At 37.4% G+C, this 21,974-nt stretch overlaps 1 protein-coding gene across 4 annotated transcripts in view; it reads left to right on the top strand.

Annotated features, from left to right (window-relative positions):
• C3H4orf17 (chromosome 3 C4orf17 homolog) overlaps positions 1–13,384 on the top strand; it is a 28,543-nt gene extending 15,159 nt beyond the window's left edge. For 2 of the 4 annotated variants that reach the window (XM_001496816.7, XM_023637663.2), the window contains 5 exons: positions 3,358–3,501; positions 8,316–8,397; positions 9,702–9,891; positions 10,828–10,871; positions 12,589–13,384. In XM_001496816.7, the coding sequence (XP_001496866.5) occupies positions 3,358–3,501; positions 8,316–8,397; positions 9,702–9,891; positions 10,828–10,871; positions 12,589–12,776 (648 nt within the window). In that variant the 3' untranslated portion in view covers positions 12,777–13,384. Of the gene's footprint in view, positions 1–3,357; positions 3,502–8,315; positions 8,398–9,701; positions 9,892–10,827; positions 10,918–12,588 lie in introns of all 4 variants that reach the window. The other 2 variants (XM_070263393.1, XM_023637664.2) reach the window with 1 other exon arrangement.
• The last annotated feature ends 8,590 nt before the right edge of the window (positions 13,385–21,974 follow it).

Here is a 21,974-nt window from a genome sequence, read left to right as displayed (position 1 = left end):
AATATGTGTTTGTAGTTTACTTGTAATGTCTTTTCTGGTTTTGGTATCAGCATAATACTGGCTCCATAGAAAAAGTTGGGAACTCCTCTTTAATAATCTCAGGGATTTAATGTAGAATTGGTACTAGCTCTTCCTTAAAAGTTTAATAGAGGGGCTGACCCCTTGGCCGAGTGGTTAAGTTCGCACGCTCCGCTGCAGGCGGCCCAGTGTTTCGTTGGTTCAAATCCTGGGCGTGGACATGGCACTGCTCATCAAACCATGCTGGGGCAGCGTCCCACATGCCACAACTAGAAGGACCCACAACAAAGAATATGCAACTATGTACCGGGGGGGCTTTGGGGAGAAAAAGGAAAAAATAAAATCTTTAAAAAGAAAAAGTTTAGTAGAATTCTTCAGTGAAGCCATCTGGGCCTGCAATTTTCTTTGAGTTAAGGTTTTTAACTACAAATTTAGTTACTTATTTTCATAAATATAGGCCATTCGGGTTATCTATTTCTTCCTTGGTGAGCTTTGGTACTTTGAGTTTTTCCAGGAATTTGTCCATTTTATCCAGGTTCTTGAATTCACTGATATAAAGTTATTCACAAAATATCCTTTTAATGATTGTATGATCTGTAGAGATGTTCTGTCACTCATTACTAATATTGGTAATTTGTGTCTACTTTTTTTACTGATGTGTCTAGCTAGAGTTCTATTAGTTTTATTGATCTCTTAATGAATCAGTTTTTCTTTTCATTGATGATCTCTACTGTTTTGATTTTCTGTTTCTAGTTCATCGATTTTGGTTCATGTTTTTATATAAGTTGAAAGCTTAAGTCATTGATTTGAGACACTTTTCCTGTCTGATATAAGCATGTAGTGTTATAATTTTTCTATAAACACTGCTTTGACTACATTCCTCAAATTTTCCTGTATTGAGTTTTCATTTTCGTTCTGTTCAAAATACTTTCTATTTTCGTTTTTAATTTCTTCTTTGACCCATGAGTTACTTAAAATTATGTTCGCTCATTTCCAAATATTTGGGATTTTTAAGATATCTTTAAGTGATTGATTTCCAATTTAATTCCATTGTGGTCAAAACATACTTTGTATATTTTGAAACTTTTAAAATTTATTGAGACTGGTTATATGGCCCAGAATATGGTTGACCTTGATACATTTTCCATGTGTCCATGAAAAGAATGTTCACTCTGCTATTGTTGGATAGACTGTAACAGAAATATCAACAGGTCAAGTTGGTTGATACCGTCATTCAAGTCTTCTGCAGCCTTACTGATTTGCTGTCCAGTTTTTCTATCAATTATTGGGAGAAAGATGTTGAAATCTCTAACTATAACTGTGGATTTCTATATTTCTCTTCATTTCCATCAGTTTTTAATCATGTGTCTTAAAGCTCTCTTTGTAGGAGTATAACTATTTAGGTTTGTCATGTCCTCTTAATGAAATGACCCCTTTATCATTATAAAATTGCTATCTTCAACCCTGACAACATTCTTTCCTTTGAAATCTATTTCATTATGGAACCATCCAGGTTTTCTATTTCTTCTTGAATTGATTTTTGTAATATAGTCTTTTCCTAAAATTATCCATTTCATTTGGACGTTCAAATTTATTGATAATGTTGTACATAATATCCATATATTCTTTTTTAAATATCTGCAGGATCTGTAAGATGTACCCTTTTACAAATCAGTTTAATTTGTGTCTTTGTCTTTCTTGATAAGTTTTAACAAGTTTATTAATTTTATTAGTATATCAAAGAGCTAATTTTTGTGGGGTTTTTTGATCCTCTATGTTGTATATGTCTTTTCTGTTTTATTTACATTATTCTTTTTTTTCTTTCCATTCACATACTTTTTGTTCTTTTTCTAACTTCTTTTATCTTTCTAATACACATATTTTAAAGCTATAAATTCCCCTCTGAGGATTGCTTTAGTTGCTTTCATAATTTTTGCTATGTAGCATTTTCATTAGCATGAAGTTAAAATTTTTTCTAATTCACATTATAATTTCGTCTTTGACTCATGACTTAACTGCTGAACATTATATATGAAAAATTACTTGTAGGAACCTGAAGTTCATGATAAATGGACTTTCTTCCAGAGAGAACTTGTGTTGCTTCTGTAGGAACCCAGAGTAGTAGAACCTACTAGCCTAGACCAACTTCAACCAAGCTCAAGCCTTGATCTCGGGCTACTTATTCTTCAAATCCTTGCTCTTCTAGGTTACCTTCACCTTGAGGGTATAGCCCTTTGTTGGCCCTTATTTGGGTCCTGAGATTTGAGTCCTGTCTTCCAGGACCTTGAAGACTTTCGAAAGGAAAGTTTTCATTTTCCAGGATCGGACAGTGACCTAAGGGCAAAACGGCTACTGCGCTGCTCCATCTCAGGCTTCTCATTTCCCCTTCATTTTCATCTGTTAAGTCCTATCTTATTCACTCCTTGACGGTTTTATTTATTTATTTTTTTAATCTGTCTTGTTAGTTGTGTTTGGAGGGAGGGTTGAACAAAAAAATATATTGCTATTCCTCAAGATAAGAAGTCTACATAATAAACTTTAACAGAAGAATGCATCTATATATAATATAGCTTTATTTTGACTAAACATCAATAGTTAAATATTGTTGTGTCAATTCCAATTGTCAGTTCCTGGTTCTTGACACATTCAGCCACTAGCTTCTGTGTTTGTTTGTATGTCACTCACTTCTAAAGGTTAAAAAATGTCTTTCTTGAAATAGGCACACCGATCTAAGGCTTCTATAACTCTTCTTGGACTTAAAGCTCTTATAAGCTCTTTTTAAAAAATTGCAAACATTATATTTGCCTCCCGGAACAAAAAATAGCCCTTCTATTTCCTCTTCCAACTCGTTAGGGAAGTTTAGTTTACCTCTTTCATTCTCCAGCTCCCAGCTGCCATTTAGCAAAGCATGGAAGCAGCAGTTCACACCAGGTAGTTTCTTCACAGACATGGCATAAAACCTCTCAGCTGGCTTTTTCCAGTCCTAGAATGCAAAGCTTCCCACTCAACAGAAAATCTCATGCCATGAGTTGGTTGTTATTTGGAGCAGCAAGATAAATAAAGGTTACACATTAAACATTAAAAACTTATTATCTTGATGTTTAACCAAAGATTTAAAATGCGTTCATGAAAAGTAAATAATATATCACCTTTGTTTTGTCTCCAAATGCAAATATTTGATAATTAGATTTTTAAGGGAGGATTAAAACTAACCTCCTTTTTACTTTCACGTATGTTTCTCATTTAGCTACAATATTTCTCACTCTTTTTACATTCAATTTTCAGAGAAAATGTAAGTGGATACCAATGCATGTTGATTATATTATACCTTTGATTTAGGAAGAAATTAAGGAAAAGGATCCACCATCACCTCCACAGGCATGGTCCACTTCCGGCTCCTGTTCTTCGGAGGCGATACATACCAAGACTGACGTCAAAGAGAACACTATTCGCATACCAAGCTATCTGGATCAGGAAATCAAAGTAAGAGGCAGGTGTTTTGGATCCATAACTTGGGAACTGCATAAATATACAAAAAATCACGTCATAAGCATCCTTAAAACTCTTTAATGTTCCCCTTTGACATCTGAATTGATTTAAAACTACTTAGCCTGAAACCCAAGGCCTGCTCCTGTTTTTATTTCCAGTGTTACTTCCCCCTGGAATCCTGTCGGTATTACAGAAACACAATCTTTGGTTTAGACCTAATGAAAAGCTTGGTGTTCGCCTAACAGACTCGGCCCTCTTCTTGCCCTGTCTTTCTTCATCATCCTCCTAATGCTTGATAGGCACTGCCTCCAACTTCTTGCCATTGCCTATACATTTACTTCACATGTTTTAAGGCAGAGATTCCTCCAATCAAATTCATCTCTCCTCTTATCCGTGAAAAACTGTTTCCTCAAACTTTCTCTGCCTGGGTTTATCAATTTAGTTGTATTAATAGTAAAATGTCACATCAGACTTCTGGAAGGTTCTCGCCACAGTTATTGCTGAGAAGGGCATACAGTCAAGAATCAATCAATCAGCTGATGTTTGTCATCTGCCATTCTTTGTTTTCCTCCTTTGATCCTTTGGGTAACTTCCACATCGCCTCACTGTAAGACTAATTGCAATGAATCAAGGGTCAAAATATTGTAATGATGACTCCAATAGTGGCTTTAAATAAGTATCTGTAGCAGCAATTACAAATAACAGAGCATGCTATAAGGATTGTTATTGAATAATCCTGATAAAGAACTATTTTAAAAGTCAAGCATAACAGTGGCATTGGGTATAATACTTTATGCTGATGACTAAAATTGGGAAGGAGAAAAAAAGGAAAAGAGGAAAAGAAAAGAGAGTATCTGCAGACTTGACTTGTGTTTATATGTTTCCTGACGATTCTGGCTAAAGACCTTATATTACTCGGAGTCTTCAGAATTACTGTCCACCTTACCCACCACACTCTGGCACCACTGATCTTTCTGTACTTTGCTCATTCCCACCCTTAGGGGCCTTCCCCTACTAAGAATTCTCTTCTCCTTGATCCTCTCAGTAGTCACCCTCTTCTATTGTGGTCTCAGTTTAAATATCACTCATTCAGAAATAATTTCTTCTCCATCCAATCTAAAGTAGCTCTCTATCCAGTCATACTATATCCCATTGGCCTTTGTTATTTTTGGCATAGCACATTGCCATATCTGATATGTTCATATGTATGTATTTATTTCAATATCATCTCTGCCTCCACACACCACTCACACTAAAATTTAAGTCTTATAAGATCTCATACTGGTCTGTCTTGATTACTGCTTTATCTTCGGTGCCTAGAGAGGTGCTAGGTACCTAGTAATTATTAAATAAGTATTTATTAAATGTTGAATACATAAATTAAAAAGAAAACTTCTATCAAGACCAAAGTGAAGCTGTAGAAGATTAGCTAACCACACGGGCCCTCAACTCAACCAAACCACAAACTGAGACCAGTTTTGGTAAGGCTGTCTCACTTCCCTGGGCACATCAACAGACCAGCATGATCCTGTAGAACTGGCCTTGTGGGCATCTGTTAAAGAGTGCTCCTCTCAAAAGCATCTTCCACCTTACAGATATTGACTTAACTGGACATCAATTGATACAAAATCTGCTAAAATGTAGACTCTTTGAAGGAAGGGATCTTGTCTGTCTTGTTCACAACTAATTCCTTTCACTAATTCCTAATTAGTGAATCACTTTGCTTGAAAAATATTAACTGGCACACATAGCATGGCATTTTATCAAATAGTTGTTGGCAATTTGTTAAATAAATGAAAGGAGAGGGAGTAAAGTGAGAAAATAGGTCTTACCAAGATTTTTTGAGTCCTAAGCATAGCGCTTGTCTTGGTGGTATTCCATCCCTCCATACTGTCCACAAAAAAATCTGAAATATCTTCCAATTTCCTACCATACAGGCTGGTAACTCTGAATGGGTTTTGACATCAAGAAATGTTTGTGCTGGGGTGTGTATGAAAGAGTATGCAGCTTCACAATTACTTTAAAGGGAAAGAAAAACAAAATTCTGTGTCTATTAGTATTTCGTTTTTAGCCTTCCTCCCAAAGATCCTGAATTTATAAAAATAATAGTCTCTTTACTATGGACATCAAAAAGTCTACCAAACGCATTCACTTGTTCTATAAATATTTAGTGTCAAACAACAAAATACTAGAGTTGGGATCCAACTGGCTCCTTCATTCACATACCTTATTAGAGGGATTGTACAGGCATTCTAACAACTTACAGGAGGAGATTTTGGGCTAAGAGAGTCTTCAGGAGAAAGAAACCTAAAGAATGTTTAAGACAGAATTAGAAGATGAAGAGAAGTGTGGAAGAGATAATTCCCAGTCAAGAGACCTTTATCTCTAGAGGCTAAGAGGTGAGAGCGTTGTTTACTCGAGGAACTAAAAGCAGTTAGTACGGCCGCCGCAGAGCGTGCAGGGAGAAGGGTGCCGTGATGTGGCTGGAGACTGCAGCAGAGACCAGATGATCAAGTCCTTCACGAGCCATAGCGAGGTATTCAGATTTCATCCCAGGGCTGTGGGATGCAGTGAAGAATTTTAAATTCTACTGAAGTCCTTCTAAGTACAAGAATTACATGGTCAGAGTTGTACTTTAGAAAAATCACTGTAGATACAATACACAGAATTAATTTTGGAGTTGGAGGCAAAATTGCAGGCAAGGTTCTCTGCTTCCAGAATAATAGATAAGGTTCAACACTTAGCTTCCTACTATAAACAACTATATAACTGAGGAAAATACATAAAAAAAAATTGTTTTTAGACATTGACAACAGACAGTATAGATTTATGACCATTGAGAGAAGGGAAACAATTGGGCTGATTCCTACATTCAACCCAGATTTCCACCTGCGGCACATTCCTAATCACAGAGAAGTGGAGCCCAAATCGAGAATAACCGCTTCGCTGGCTAGAATTTGGGGATGCTGAGGTAGTTGGAATTTATGAATTAAGATACTGAAGTAGAGGGATTTGTGGAGAGAAAGAGTTCTCAAAATCTACACCGGGTTCCATGAGTCTTTAGCCCAATAGAACCTGCACACACACGGGGTGAGATGGAGACCTGGCAGAAGAGAGCTAATGGGAGGTCGCACGCTGTTTAGAGATGACAGAGTTCTGATCTGCCAGAGTGGAAAGACTTTGCTGAACACACCAGGAATTCAGCTGAGACCCCAGAAACGTCACACTTTAAAAAAGAATAGAGTACTCTAGACCTACACTTTCAAATCCTAAAATCCAACTTCAACAGATCAAACTCAACTACCGATATGTTAACTACCACCCAGAATAAAACTCAATGAAGAGAAAGCAAGAGGTTTCCTAGAAGAGTATGTTACACTTCCTCTCACTGAAAGTATAATTGTATTCTCTCAAAGTTGATCAACGAGTGCTCTATGAGTCAGAAGAAGCTGGGAGTAATGTGCAATCACCATATTGATGAAAAATCATTAGAGGCAGACTAGTCTAGAGAATACCATAGGGCTCCTTTTCTATTTTTGCCATGGCCATTGATTCATTGTGAAATTACAAGCACTTTAACTTACTCTCTTCTGGGATATGGCATCATTGAGGACAGGAATCTTAATAATGTAACAAAGCTCAATACAGGCCAGTGGGTTTTTCCGCCCTTTAATTTCAGTTCTATATCTCCAGCATCTGGATCAATGACAGACACAAATATTTGTGGAATTAATAGTATTTTAAGAGAAGATTTTGGGCAGAGAGACTAAGAAAAAGGATGTTGCAGTAGTGTAAGTATTGATGATGGGTAGACTGGGTCAAGACTGTGGGGATAAAGAGAAACGGAGAGATTTAAAATTTAGAAAGAAGAATGTACTAAACTTGTTTGGCAGTGTGTTGTAGAAAAGGGAGTTGTCCGGGATGAATCCCGGGGTCTGGCTTGGACGTACGTTCAATGTATGCTGGTGCTGTCCACTGACACAGGGGAACCAGGAGGAACAAGAAGTTTGGAGCAGGTTTTAGGAAGAGAAAGATGGGTTTAGTTTTAGATATTTTGGGTTCAAAGTACCTATAGTATATCTAAGTGCATGCACCTGGTAAGCAGATGGATATGTAAGACTGAGGTTCAGGAGACACGTGTGAATTTCAGATATGTCCATGTTCCAAAAACAGATAGAATTTAGGGTCAAACTGGAAATATCATTACATGTGTTTAATACTTGTACTTTACTGCTTATTATAGTCCATTTTATTAGAATTATTGCATATATCTGTCTCCTCTATCATCCACACTTCAGCCCTTAGCTCAGATAAAAAATGTCAAGGAATGACTCTGATTGACAAAATGGAATTATATTTCTATTTCATTGTGCCAATCACTGTCTTCAGGGAACCGAGGCACAATGATGAATCCAGCTAGATTCACCCCCTCCCAAGAGGAGCAGTACAGATGGGGACAGCTCTGTGACTGGAAGACCCCCTTTAGAGCCCCGCAGGGCAGTGGGAAAGGATCAATTCCCCAAGACACAAATAGTGAATTGCTCCTCCGGAAGATTTTGGTACTGAACAGACAAAACAAGAGAAACATTGCCTCGCCTAACCTAAACTATTACTTGTATTGGAGGTGTTTTGTTAAGATTCCACTGTGTATTATTTGAAATTTGGCTCCCAAGTTAAATCCCAATTGATTTAATTGAGCATCATGCACAGAGTGACATTTGGGAAGACGAGATTGTGGAAAAAGTAAAGGGAACCTTGTGGCTGTACGATTTATTTGCTCACCATGTAACTCTAATATTTTCTGTCAGATTCTGGCAAAGCTCTGCAACATTTTACATACCGATTCTCTGGCAGAAGTTCTACAGTGGCTGCTTCATGCAAGTTCAAAAGGTGAGATTAAAATAAGCATTTGCAAACACTGAGGAATGTGCCAGTATTTGAAGTTTTCTACCTTGGCGTCGCAATATGATTTTCCTAGTGTTTGAGTCTCAGAGTCTTTGCAGTCCTGTAAACCCAACTGCATGTAAGCTGGTCATTCAATGACCCAAAATTAGGTATGCCCCAAACTGAACTTCTTTGGGTGACTTGAAACACGTGTATCCAGGGCTGATTTGCCTTTCTCCTCTTAAGTCCACACATCCAGGGCTCTCCCTGAACCCAGAGCCTGTTTCCTTCTTTGGTATGCAGGCAGGAGCCCAGCCTTCCAAGTTCCAGATTCCAACAGCTCTGCCAATTCTCCACCAAAACCATCAAGTTCATCATCTTTAGGCCCTTCTTGGTCTGTTCCATGAAAACATACGACAGTTCCAGTGGGACAACCATAAATAGCATGGAGCAGCTATCCTCAAACCTAGCTGGTCATCAGACTCACCGTGAAAACTTCTGAGGGGGGTGGGGCCTGAGAATTTGCGTTTCTAACAGTTCCCAGGGGATGCTGATAATGCTGGTCTGGGGCCTCTCTGAGACTGCACTAAGCAAAGTCAGGAAATAGCAGTGTATTAGGGACAGAGTAATGTTTTTAAATGGGAAGCATTTTGGAAATAGTACCTTACCCCAGGAATTCAGGACAACTTGGCAGGCAATTGAGAAGTATTTTGGAGGTAGGGAATCTTTAGTTGCTCTCTATTTTTTTTTTCTTTTTTAAGAATGTAACAAAAAAAATTACAGAAATAATAAGTGCTTACTGTTGGGGGAGAAAAACAGATGAACTAGAAAAAAGAAAAAACAAAAGAAGAGCAATAATCAATTAAATTATCACAGACATCATTTCACTGAATACTTTGGTGTAAATCTTTCTAAATATACTTGTAACTATGTAGTAGTTAACTACTGGTCTGTATTTTAATGAGATCATATTGTACTTATTATTTTGTATAGGTATCCTTGTGTTTTCACTTGGCAGTGGCCTGTAAGGCTGGGTTTTGTACTCAGTATTTAAAAACCAGTCCACTGCCTTTCAAGGACAAGTACCTCAGTGAGTTAACTCCGCTGGGCAGTCCACAGGATCACAGGTCAACAGAAACTAGGTTGATGTGGACCAACTTTTCTGCAGAAACCTTGACTCAAACACAGGTGCCTACCGGGAACACAGATTACCAGCCTTTCACACTGGAGTGCTGGGCAAAAGAACTAATCCTGTGTTTCTCGCCAACGTGATAATAAGAACCTTCTTCCCCCTCCTTTTTTTCAATCAGAAAAAGAGTGGATCTCAGCTTTGATTCACGCTGAGCTGACTGAGATAAACTTATTGGCTCACCAGCGAAGAAACACCTCAGCAGAACCAGCAGCAGAAACTGGGAAGCCACCCAAAGTTAAATCGCCCCTAAATTCAACCGCAAAATCAAAAGTGCTGACCAGATCTAGGGAAGGACCTCACCTGGCCAGGTAATTAGACACGACGGCCACCTAGAGGCCATGCGGCCCACAACGACTTGGAATTTGCTTCTTGTTATCTTTCGAAATACTAAACACGCTGAGGTTATAAGTCTCCTCTTGATTCAGTGAGGGAATGTAGCATGAGCGTCGTTCTGAATCGGGTTGTTCAGAGCATCTTGGCAGGGCTGTGTCTTCCTTTCCCAACAACCTTTGTTTTGAGGAAAGCTCATTTTCCACAACGGCAAAGGAAGAGTAGCCACTCAGAAATCCAAGAAAATGTAGGGTTTTTTAGTTTACCTAAAAATAGAAGCAATAAAAGGAACCAAAATTGTATTGTTATTGTATAATTTGTTAATTGCCTATCACATAGGTATCACTTTTTTTGTGTGGAACAATGCAAGAATAAAATAAATGATTTCACTTAATTTTCTCTGAAATATTCCTGGGGGCTGCCAGAGGGAAAAATAACTGTTAAGGGAATTGGAAATTATTTCAGTAGAAATTTTTCTTAAAATTTGTAATTTCAATAACAGAAGAAAATACACATTTATGTATAATATCATGGTGAAAGAAGGCGGTAAGAAGTTATTTAAGCTGGGAGGGAAAATCTTGTTGCTTTAAAATTAAAAGTTGGGTAAAGCTTAAATTCAGAGAAAAATATTCAAAAGACATAATATGTCATTTTAAAAAGCACCATGACAGAGGAGAATTTTGTCTACAATTTGTCTCCACCTTAAAATTTCCATACAGTTGGAAACTGGGAGATAGTCAGGGTCAGTCTCTCTACCTTAGTGATGTACTGTTTAGATAGTTACTCAAAGTCAGAATCTTTCATTGGAAAGTAAATTTAATACTGTCTGCATTGAAAAACAAAGGGGTTTTTTTGTATAGAAAGTACTCGTTTCTATCTGTGAATTTCATTTTCTCTTTCTCCAACTGATTTAGAGTATCAAGTCAAGGATCTGAAGGAAATAAGGAAGTGCCGAAAGGTTAAGTACAGTTTGTGATAATTACTGAATTGGTATAAGGAAACCAGTAAGTATCTAACTAGTTAGGAACACAGATATTAAGGATCGATGGTTTTAAAGGCAGTATAATACTGTAGTGACTTCCAGCCGCACTTGAGGCACAGCATCTGCTGAATTTCTCATAGAGATAGATTTGACATAAATTAACTTTGTTTTGAAAGGCAGAGGGCCTTATCAGGGACACTCTTTGAGAAGCAGGACAGCAGGAACTCTAGGTTTGGTCACACCAATCCAGCGACAGGAGAAGCCCTGCATTGACTTCACAAAAGGACAATGATCTCAGAGTTTTGCATCTAGACAGCTTACCTGTCATTGAGCTAAATGATTTTCACTAAAAACAAAGTCTACTGGAGAAAATAGTAAAACGGCAACCGGCCACAAGCTGATGCCCCATGAGTAGCAATTTTGTGAAATCAATAGAGTAGCAGTTTTGTGTCCCCACCAGAAGTCCAGCCCCAGCCTACAATTTGAACCAAGAAAACTGAAGAATTGTGGAAAGGCCTACTTTGGCCCAGAATAGCCCAATTTGAATGTCCCTGTGGGTTTGGCAACTCCTAGCTTTAAAATAAGCACAGCAACAATGACTCCAGAGCCACAACCATGAAGTATGTCTGCAAGCCTCAAACAGAAGGCTGTCTCGTTATTTCTACAGGTTCACCTCTGACCAGGAATGATATGGTAACGAGTTAGAGCTCCTTGAGGTCACTCTAGACCCCAGCAATTTCCTTTGTGGTTAACCAGACCCAGAAGAGGCTCTATTTACTAATAGGGAATAAAATAACTGTAGTTTAGAAATTAGAAAATACTCCCTTACTCTGACACTCCGAGGATGGCCTAGCGTATCTGACTTCTCCTAACACACTCTTTGCCCTAGGACTGTAAGTCATGACAGTGAAGGTTTCTTTCTTTTTTTTAAATTTTTTTTTTTTGAGGAAGACTGGCCCTGAGCTAACATGCATGCCCATCTTCCTCCACTTTATATGTGGGATGCCTGCCACAGCATGGCTTGACCAGTGGTGCGTAGGTCGGCACCCGGGATCAGAACTGGCGAACCCCGGGCCGCCAAAGTGGAATGTGCAAACTTAACCGCTGCACCACCGGGCCGACCCCATGACAATGACGGTTTCTATTACTTATCTATGTCTTCATTATAGGCCCCAAATATATTCTACCCTGTCTAGATATTTGGAAAATTTTGCATTAGAATCCCCACATCATAGCCCTTTGTCTCCAGTGTTGATATTCAGCATCTCCCCAAATCCTTATTTCTGCTTGTTATAACCATGTAGGCCTTAGGAAAGTCTTAGGAGTACAATTGTTTTAACCTACTTGTCTATCTTCTCTTTTGTCTGTCAAGACCACAGATCCTTCTCCTTTCTCTCACTGGTCCCATCCTTGCCCATCACCTTTACCAGCTCTAAATCATTCCTACCAAAATAATGTTTGATTCTAAGAGTGAAAGAACATATACTGCATTTTATAGAACAAACAACTCATCAAAGATGAGCAGGTGTTAAGAAAGAAAGATAAGAATAGATTTCTTTATGAATTTGGGGTATATTTGATTCCTCTAAACTTCATGTAGTTTTTGTGTGTCATTTGCTACCAAAACACGACAGAAACTATATTTGATGTTTAATTATATAATGTCTTGTTTATATATTTTTTTTTATTTCAGAGGCTGAGCACAAGTCCCCATTGTTTATAAGAAGAAATGAGATGAAAATACCTATTACAGAATATTTCAGCAAACCAAAGTCTCCTCCTAGGCCTAAAACTCAGGAGAGCGTAGCAACAAAAGCAGGTTCAGCAAGAGCATACAACAAGGAGACGTTCTCTCTCCCCAGAGAGCGTTTTATCCTGTGAAATACCACAGGTAGAGATTCTCGACCCAGCTAAGTCTTTCACAAATAGGCTTCACTTTGTTACAACGTCAAATTATTTTAAAAAAATATTCTTGTGTCAAGGAATCAATACATCCTCTATGTGGTGGCACAGGTAAATCTCAAAGCATCTGTATATAATGTCACCAAATAAATATTAATGGAGACAATGTTTCTATTTGTAGTTAATTTTAATGCCATGTGTAAAAGAAATATGAGTATGTATATATTCCATTTCCAGTCTTGCACCCTTAGTATTAGTACATAAGCACAGGGCCCATCATCCATAACCAGAATTAGTCGTTTTAATCTGATACCCACCCCAGACTCTGATAGAAGAAAAACAAACAAAACCCAGAATTCTAACATCTGAGCTACTTTCCACAATTCACAGTGTTTCAATGTTGTTGGACTATTATAGAAAAATGCTTACCTCCCTCCAAACAAGAAAAGAAACAAAAATTATCCCTACCTTATGAGCCAGAAAGGAGCTAGTTTCCACTCATCGCAAATTGTGAATGATATTAGCAAATTTCCTAATATTGAACTTTCGTACTTTTAAAATAAACCACTCTTGGGCGATGACCATTATTCTTTCAGTGTATTGCTTGATTCTATCTACTAATTAGCCAAAATTTTATTTAGAATGTTTGCACTGACATTTAGAAAGATACTATAAATTGTGCATGTGTGAGTACATGTGTGAATGCACACAATCTTAATGATGACATATCACACTTCCAGTGCGTCAGGAATCATTTGATATAGTAACAATTTTCACAATAAATATTTAAGGTAACCACTATTGTTATTCTCTTTTTTTTTTTAAATAAAAAACTGAGGCACAGAGAGTTGTACTCACTGGGATGGGATAAACAGTTGTAACAAATGTCACCATTCAAATACTACAGAGGTCTATTGCTCACTCTTTAAAATCCTTAAAATCCTTTACGTCCAAAGCATATGTTTTCAGTCAGCAGATGATTTCACTTTATTTGGTGCTTCAGAGGCCCAGGATTCTTCCATCCTGTGGCTCAGCCATCACCTAAGTTTTCACCGTTAACTGCATCCTGCTGACAAAGGGGGAAAAAGAGAGTGGAGGAAAGTATTAGTTTCCTATAGCTGCTGTAATAAATTACCACAAACGTAGGGGCTTAAGCCAGCACACTTTTAATCTTTTACAGTTCTGGGGGCCGAGGCCCGAAATGGAGGTGTCGGCAGGGCTGCGTTCCTTGTGGAAGATTTAGGGCAGAATCTGTTTCCTTGCCTTTTTCAGCTTCTAAAAGTTGCCATGCTCCTTGGCTCATGACCCCTTTTCTATCTTTAAAGCCGGCAATGGCTGGTTGAGCCTTTCTCACAACTCATCTCCCTGACACCCTCTCTCCTGTCCCCTCCTCCACTGTTAAGGACCCTGTCATGGCATCGGGCCTGCCTGTTTTCCAGGTTATCCAAGATAAACTTAAGGTCAAATCATTAGCAATTTAATTGCACCTTACCATGTAATATCACAGGTTCCACGGAGTAGGATCTTGGGGGGAGGGGCATTATTCTGCCTTATACAAGGAGGCTACATCTGCTTAAAGTCTTGGACTTGAAGTGGGAAACATCACTTCTGGTCACGTTCCATGGTTGAGAACCAGTCTAGCTGAAAGGGGGCTGATAAAATTCTTAAGTAGAAATCATATCACAGCTACAGCTATATTCTACGAAAAGGAAAATTGGCCTTTGGTTGACAGTCAACGCTGACACAAAGGTTTAGTGACTGGCTCCCAGCGTGGCTGGAATCTACACGCTTCACCACTAGACACTGCCAATACGTATCAAGACAATGCTCACCTCACAAATTAATGTTGAAGCGCGCTCTCTCTTTTTCCTGTTAAGGAGAGGTGGTAACAGCATTGCAGATTCCTTCTCCCTGAAAACTTAATAAAATTCACCTATCTGACCAGGTAGCTTTGGAGGTTTGGGAGGTGGTAACACTTTGACAATTTTATTTCTTCTATGATAACTGGCCTGGTTATATTTTCTGTATTTTGGAGGATCAATTTAAGAGATTTTTATTTTCTTATAAAAGTAATCATTTCATCCAGGTTTCCAAATTTATTTTCAGAGTTGATAATTCTCATAATTCTTCTAAATTCCTCACTATGTTTATTCTGCAATCTCATTGTTATGTATTTGTAATTTTTTGGATTCAATTAGTGGCTTTTTACATTTTACTATCACTTTCAAAAAACCAGATCTTGGATTTAGTGCTATGTTCTACAATATTCCTATTTCTTATTTCATTAATACCTCCTTTCATTCTTTGTTTCTTTTAGTTTCTTTAGGTTCATTATTGTTCTAATGTCCTGAGTTGAATGTTTTACATATGGTTATATTCAGTCATTATGATTTATTAGCATAAGTTTTTCAGGTGGGATTTATACCTGGAATGCAATGATGGTTCAATATATGGAAATCAATCAATGCAGTACACCACATTAACAAAATGAAGGACAAAAGTCACACCATCATCTCAATCAATGCCAAAAAAGCATTTGACAAAATTCAACACCCTTCATGATAAAAATACTTAAAAACAAGGAAGAGAAGGAAACTATTTCAACATAATAAAAACCATATATGAAAAGCCCACAGCTAACATCATATTCATCGAAAGATTAAAAACTTTTCCTCTGAGATCAAGAACAAGGCAAGGATGCTCACTCTCACCATTTCTATTCAACATAGTACTGGAAGTTCTAGCCAGACACTGACAAAAAGAAATAAAAGGCATACAAATTGGAAAAGAAGGGGAAGAAGATAATTAAAATGATTTCTGTTCACAGAGGACATGATTTTTTTTTTTTTTCTGCTGAGGAAGATTCACCCTGAGCTAACATCCATGCCAATCTTCCTCTAATTTTTAGTATGTGGACCACCAGCACAGCATGGCCACTAATAGAGCGGTGTGGGTCTGCGCCTGGGAACTGAACCTGGGCCACAAAGTGGAGAGAACTGAGCTTAACCACTAGGCCACTAGGGCTGGCCCAGATGACATGATCTTATATGTAGAAAACTCCAAAGATTCCACCAAAAAGACCCCAGTTAGAACTAATAAACAAATTCAGAAAGTTGATGGTTCAAAACCAACACTCAAAAATCAGTTGCGTTCTTATACACTAACAATGACCTATTCAAAAAGGAAATTAAGAAAAACAATCCCATTTACTATATCATCAAAAAAGATAAAATACTTTGGAATAAACATTAATTAAGGAAGTGAGAACTTGTATATCTAAAACTACAAAACATTGCTAAGAGAAATCAAAGAAGAAACAAGTAAATGGAAAAACATCCCACACTCATGCATTGAAGGACGATATTCTTAAAACGTCCATCCTACCAAAGACATCTACAGATTCAACTCAATCCCTATCAAAATCCCAATGACGCATTGCAGAAATAGAAAAAAATATTCTGAAATTCGTATGGAATTTCAAGGGATCCCAAACAGCCAAAACAATCTTGAAAAAAGAACAAAGTTGGAATCCTCACACTCTCTGATTTCAAAACATACTAAAAATCAGTAGTAATTAAGACAGTGTGGTCCTGGTATAAAGATAGACATATAGACCAGTGGAACAGAATGGAGAGCCCAGAAATAAACCCTGAAGATATGGCCAAATGATTTTCAACACGGGATGTCAAGACTACACAATGGGGAAAGGACAGTATCTTCAACAATTGGTGCTGGGAAAACTACCTATCCACACGCAAAAGAATGAAGTTACCTTACACCATATACAAAATTAATTCAAACTTGATTAAAGACCTAAACGTAAGACCTAAAACCATTAAACTCTGAGACAAAACATAGGGGAAAACCTTCAGGTCATTGGATTGGGCAGTGATTTCTTGGATATGACACCAAAAACACAAGCAACAAAATAAAAGATAAGTGGGACTCTACCAAACGTTAAAACTTCGTGTCAAATGAAACAATCACCATAGTGAAAAGTCAACTTACGGAGAAAATATTTGCAAATCATATTTTTGATAAGGGGTTAATATGTAGAATATACAGGGAACGTCTATAGCTCAATGAGAGAAAAATGACTCAATTTAAAAATGGGCAAAGGACTTGAATAGACATTTCTCCAAAGAAGATATACAAATAGCCAAGAAGTACATGAAAAGATGTGCAACATGACTAACCACTAGGCAAATGCAATGAAAACCACAATGGGTTAACCCCTCACACCCATCAGGATGGCCGCTGTCAACAGAAAATAGGTGTTGGCAAGGATGTGGAGAAGTCGGAACCCTTATGTATTATTGATGGGAATGTAAAATGGTACAGCCATTATGAAAAACAGTATAGAGGTTCTTCAAAAAATTAAAAATAGAATCACCATATGATCCAGCAATCCTACTTCTGGGTATATATCCAAAAGAATTGAAAGCAGGATCTCTAAGAGATATTTGCACACCCACGTTCGCAACAGCATTATTCAAAATAGCCAAGAGGTAGAAGAAATCCAAGTGTCCATCAACAGATGAATGGATAAAGAAAATGTGGTATATACATACAATGGAATATTATGCAGCCTTAAGAAAGAAGGAAATTCTGTCACATGCTACAACATGGATGAAGCTTGAGGACATTAGGCTAAGCGAAGCAAGCCAGTCACAAAAGGACAAATAGTTATGATTCCACCATATGAAATATCTAAAATAGTCAAAATCATAGAAATAGAAAGTAGAAAGGTGATTGCCAAAGACATGGGGGAGGGGGAATTAGCGTTTAATGGGTATAGAGTTTCAGAGTCGCACGATGAAGAAGTTCTAGAGATGTGTTGCACAATGATGTGAATCTACTTAACACAACTGAAATGCACACTTAAAAAGAGTCAACATGGTAAATCTAATATGCTTTTATGATAATTAAAAAAATAAGTGGGAAAATATATGAATTGAACAGCACAGTTAACAAGCTTCATAAAATGATTGTTCTCTCATTTTTAATTTTCCACAAAAAATCTGTGTAAGGTGATTTTTTTGCTTTTGGTGTGTCTCATAGATATGCATATGGAACATTTGGTCATAGATTTCAAAATATATCAATGTAGTTAGAATTATAAAAATCTTTGGGGTTTTAAATATTTTTTTCTTGAATTATTTTTGGTAATTTTTATTTATTTTTATAACCTAGTCATTTCGTATAAACTTTCAAATGTATTGACATAAAGTATTTTATAACATCCATTTGTTTCCCATTTAATATCTCCATTATTCATTTCTATATCATTATATGTGCCTTCTCTCAAAATTTTTTTGTTTAATTTTGTAGAGGTTCATCTATTTTCTTAGTCTTTTCACAGAGTTGATTTTTGCCTTGAACCTCTTTACTGTAGGTTTGTTTTACTTTTCATTATTGCTGCTTTTATCTTTATTATTTCCCTCTTTCAATTTCAAATTTATTCTGCTGTTCTTTTTTATTTTTTTTGAGGAAGATTAGCCCTGAGCTAACATCTGCCACCAATCCTCCTCTTTTTGCTGATGAAGATTGGCCCTGAGCTAACATTTGTGCCCATCTTCCTCTACTTTATATGTGGGACACCTACCACAGCATGGCTTGACAAGCAGCACATAGGTCCGCACCCGGGATCCAAACCAGCAAACCCTGGGCTGCCGAAGCAGGAAAAGCAAACTTAACCACTGCACCACTGTTCTTTTTTTAACTTGTTAAATTAAATGCATAGCTCAATACTAGTCTTTCTTCTTGTTCTAACTTAAGCAATTAGGCTCTAAGTTTTCCTCTAAATGTTGCTTTAGTTACATTCCACAAGTTTTAATACATATTCATCAAATTTACTTTTAAATACTTTCTAATTTTCATTGTTTTCTCCTGTGACCCATAAGTTGTTCGGAAGGTATTTTTAATTTTTAAGATTTTATTTTTTCCTTTTTTCTCCCCAAAGCCCCCCGGTACATAGCTGCATATTCTTAGTTGTGGGTCCTTCTAGTTGTGGCATGTGGGACGCCGCCTTAGCGTGGCTTGATGAGCAGTGCCATGTCCACACCCAGGATTTGAACTGACGAAACACTGGGCTGCCTGCAGTGGAGCGTGTGAACTTAACCACTCGGACACGGGGCCGGCCCCAGGTATTTTTAAATTTTAATTCCACATAGATGTTTTTCAAACTTGTTATATTTTTAAATAATTTATGGTTTAATTGCATTGTGGTCAGTTAATGTGATCTATAAAAATAATCAATCCTTTGATTTTCTTGAGGGTAGCTCTGAGGCTTTGCACATAGTCAATTTCATAAACTTTACATGACTTGTAAAGAATGTGGATTTTAAAATTGTTGGACACAAAGTTGTAGATATATCCATGAAACAAAACTTGTTAATTATACTATTCAAATCTTACATATTCTACCTAATTTTTCTTTGTGCTTGATTTACCAGTTACAAAGATGTGTATTAAAATTTTCTAACTATTATGGTAGATGTTGCAGTTCTGTAGTCTTTGTAATTTTGTCTATTTTGATTCATATATTTTGAAGTAATATGTGAACATAGTTTACAATTTTGTAATTAAGTCATGACCAATTTTATTTCTAACACTGCTTTTTACTATAAAGACCATCTGACATTAAAGAAGTAGTTCTAGGTAGTAACGATTTCCTTCCATCCTACAAGTTTATTTTCACTTTAAGGTATTGTTCTCAGAGAAGTTGCCTGTATTCTTTCTCCTTCTGGAACTTATTTTCCTTTGTGGGCTAATATATAGACACTTACGAACATTCCTTGGGGCACTGGAAAACTGCTTTCAGCCTACAGAACTTGATATATGTCAATTATATATGTCTTATTAATTACAGCATCTAAATCTCCCATCTATTTGTTTTGTCCACTTGAGCTGTCATGGACCGGGAGGTTGAATTAGTCTCCTTACGCTAACGCCTTTCTTGCTATTTCATGTAATTCCTGAAGTTTTTTCCCAGTGAAATGGAATACTATGCTATTTGGTGCATAGATATTCATAACCATCAGATCTTCACCGAGGATTGAACTAAGGATCTTGAACATTACAACATGCCTTTCTTTTCCTTGTTTAATTGTAACATGTTGAACCTGATTGAGTGTTAAGACTATGCTTTCTGTCTTCTTTTTCTGTTTGCCCAATTGCCTGTCTCCCTTATTTTCAACATTGTTGAGTAACTTTATTCAAATACAGCATATATTGAGTTTTGGGTTTTTTAAGTCCAATTTGAATGATTTTAGACCATTTACATTTGCTGATAGGACAGAGACATAGTCTTCTGTGGTTGCTGCATTTTACGTCTGTTTTTATTGCTTTTTGGAACGGTTCACTAAATGATCTGATTTCAATATTTTGTTTAATGAGTGTTGATTCTTACAATATAAAAAGTTCACATTTTAAAAATATTATCTAAGTCTGGGTTGCTCAGAAAGGAGAGCCTGAAACAAAGCCTTATTTATCCATTACTACTTTTTTCAGATAGGCAATGTCAAAAAGGAAGAGTGAGAAACAAGAGAAATGAGGCAAGCAATGAAGACATGCCAACAGAGAAACTAAGTTAGCTGCTGCTTGGTTGCAAACCAATTGCTTGCTTAACCCTGACAGGATAAATGGGCTAACAGTCCCATTTACAAACGAGGACTCTGAGACTTGCAAAGGTTGAATAAGTTGTGCAGTCACACAATTAACAAGCGGCAGTGCTGAGATTTAAGCCAACTCTGCCCACTAACTGCATTACCTTGATTCTGTCTCTAGTTCTCTCCTCCATGTTCATTAAGTGCCTCCCCTATGTGTCTGGCAAGGAGCTAGGAAAACAGAGACAAATATCTGTGTGGTGAGGTCGGTTAATGAGTACTGTAGGCCACTGCTGTCATTAGTTCCAATCCCTGCCATTTTTTTTCACAACTGCTGTTTGTCCATTCTCAGTGTTCTATGGACAATGCTTGCCTTTTATCTGTATCATCTCAGTGACCTTTTCCATCTACAATGTGAAGTGATGTATCACTTTACTTTGTAATGGTAATTGGTGGGTTTCGTAATTGTTCATGCACCTCCTAAAAGACATTCTTTCAGAATTGCTTCCTTTTTCCCTTTTTGCTTTTTTCAATTCCAATTCCGAGCATTTTCAAATGCTCCAAGGTAGCAATACACTAATCTCTGGAGAATCAGTCTGAAGAGTGTCCCTTCCCTTAAGAATGTGCTTGCTTTATGAAGACCATAGGTTTTTAAAGAGATGAAATAAGAGAAAATCCCATTATTCCAGTAGAGATATCTCCTTCTGACGAATTTAAGTGCTAACTCAATTCTCAACCTTTAAGTTCCAATACAAGTGTCTTTAATATTACCAAGTTTTAAATACGGCACCTCAATAAAGGAAAACAATGTTGAGAGAAAAGAACACATTAAGAAAAATGATTACTATTATTTAAAAAACCAAATTTATAAATACCTCAGAAATGAGTTATTTTTTATTTTAATCTCTGCCTTCTTGAGGTGAAGACTGTAATCTTTGCCTTCTTGTCGTCAACAGCCTGAACATATGGACTTGGAGTAGACAGAATTGTGTCTACCCACAAGATGTTCAAATCATAATATCTAGTACCAGTGGATGTGACCTTATCTGGAAACAGGGTCTTTGTAGATGTCATCAAGTTAACGTGAGGCCACCGTAGATGATGACTGGTGTCCCTGTAAGAGGGACACAGACAGGCACGGAAGACGGGGTAGAAGGCCGTATGACGACAAAGGAGAGAGTGGAGGGACACAGCTGAGGCCACAGACGACCAGGGATTACTGGCAGCCACCACAAGCCAGGAGGTTGTTCCCTAGAGCCTTCTGAGGGAGCACGACTCAACCCAGGCCTCGACTCTGCGCCTTCAGCCTCCAGGCTCCAGGGACAGAACAAGTTTCGGTTGTTTTGAGCCTCCCAGTTTGCGGTAGTTTGTTACGGCAGTTCTAGGACACTAACGCAGAGTTTTCATAATGAGTGAAAACTAAACTACACAAGTGCCTGTAATGATTTTTCCCTACCTTTCAAAAACATTCCCTATGGAATAATTCAATTAAAAGGCATAATATTTCATGTTACTAAACCACATTTACTCACAAAAACTTGAAACTGAAAAACACAACTTAAGACATAGC

Source organism: Equus caballus, chromosome 3, assembly GCF_041296265.1.
Source record: "Equus caballus isolate H_3958 breed thoroughbred chromosome 3, TB-T2T, whole genome shotgun sequence".
Classification (NCBI taxonomy): Eukaryota; Metazoa; Chordata; class Mammalia; order Perissodactyla; family Equidae; genus Equus; species Equus caballus.
This window is presented reverse-complemented; position numbering and strand designations above follow the sequence as displayed.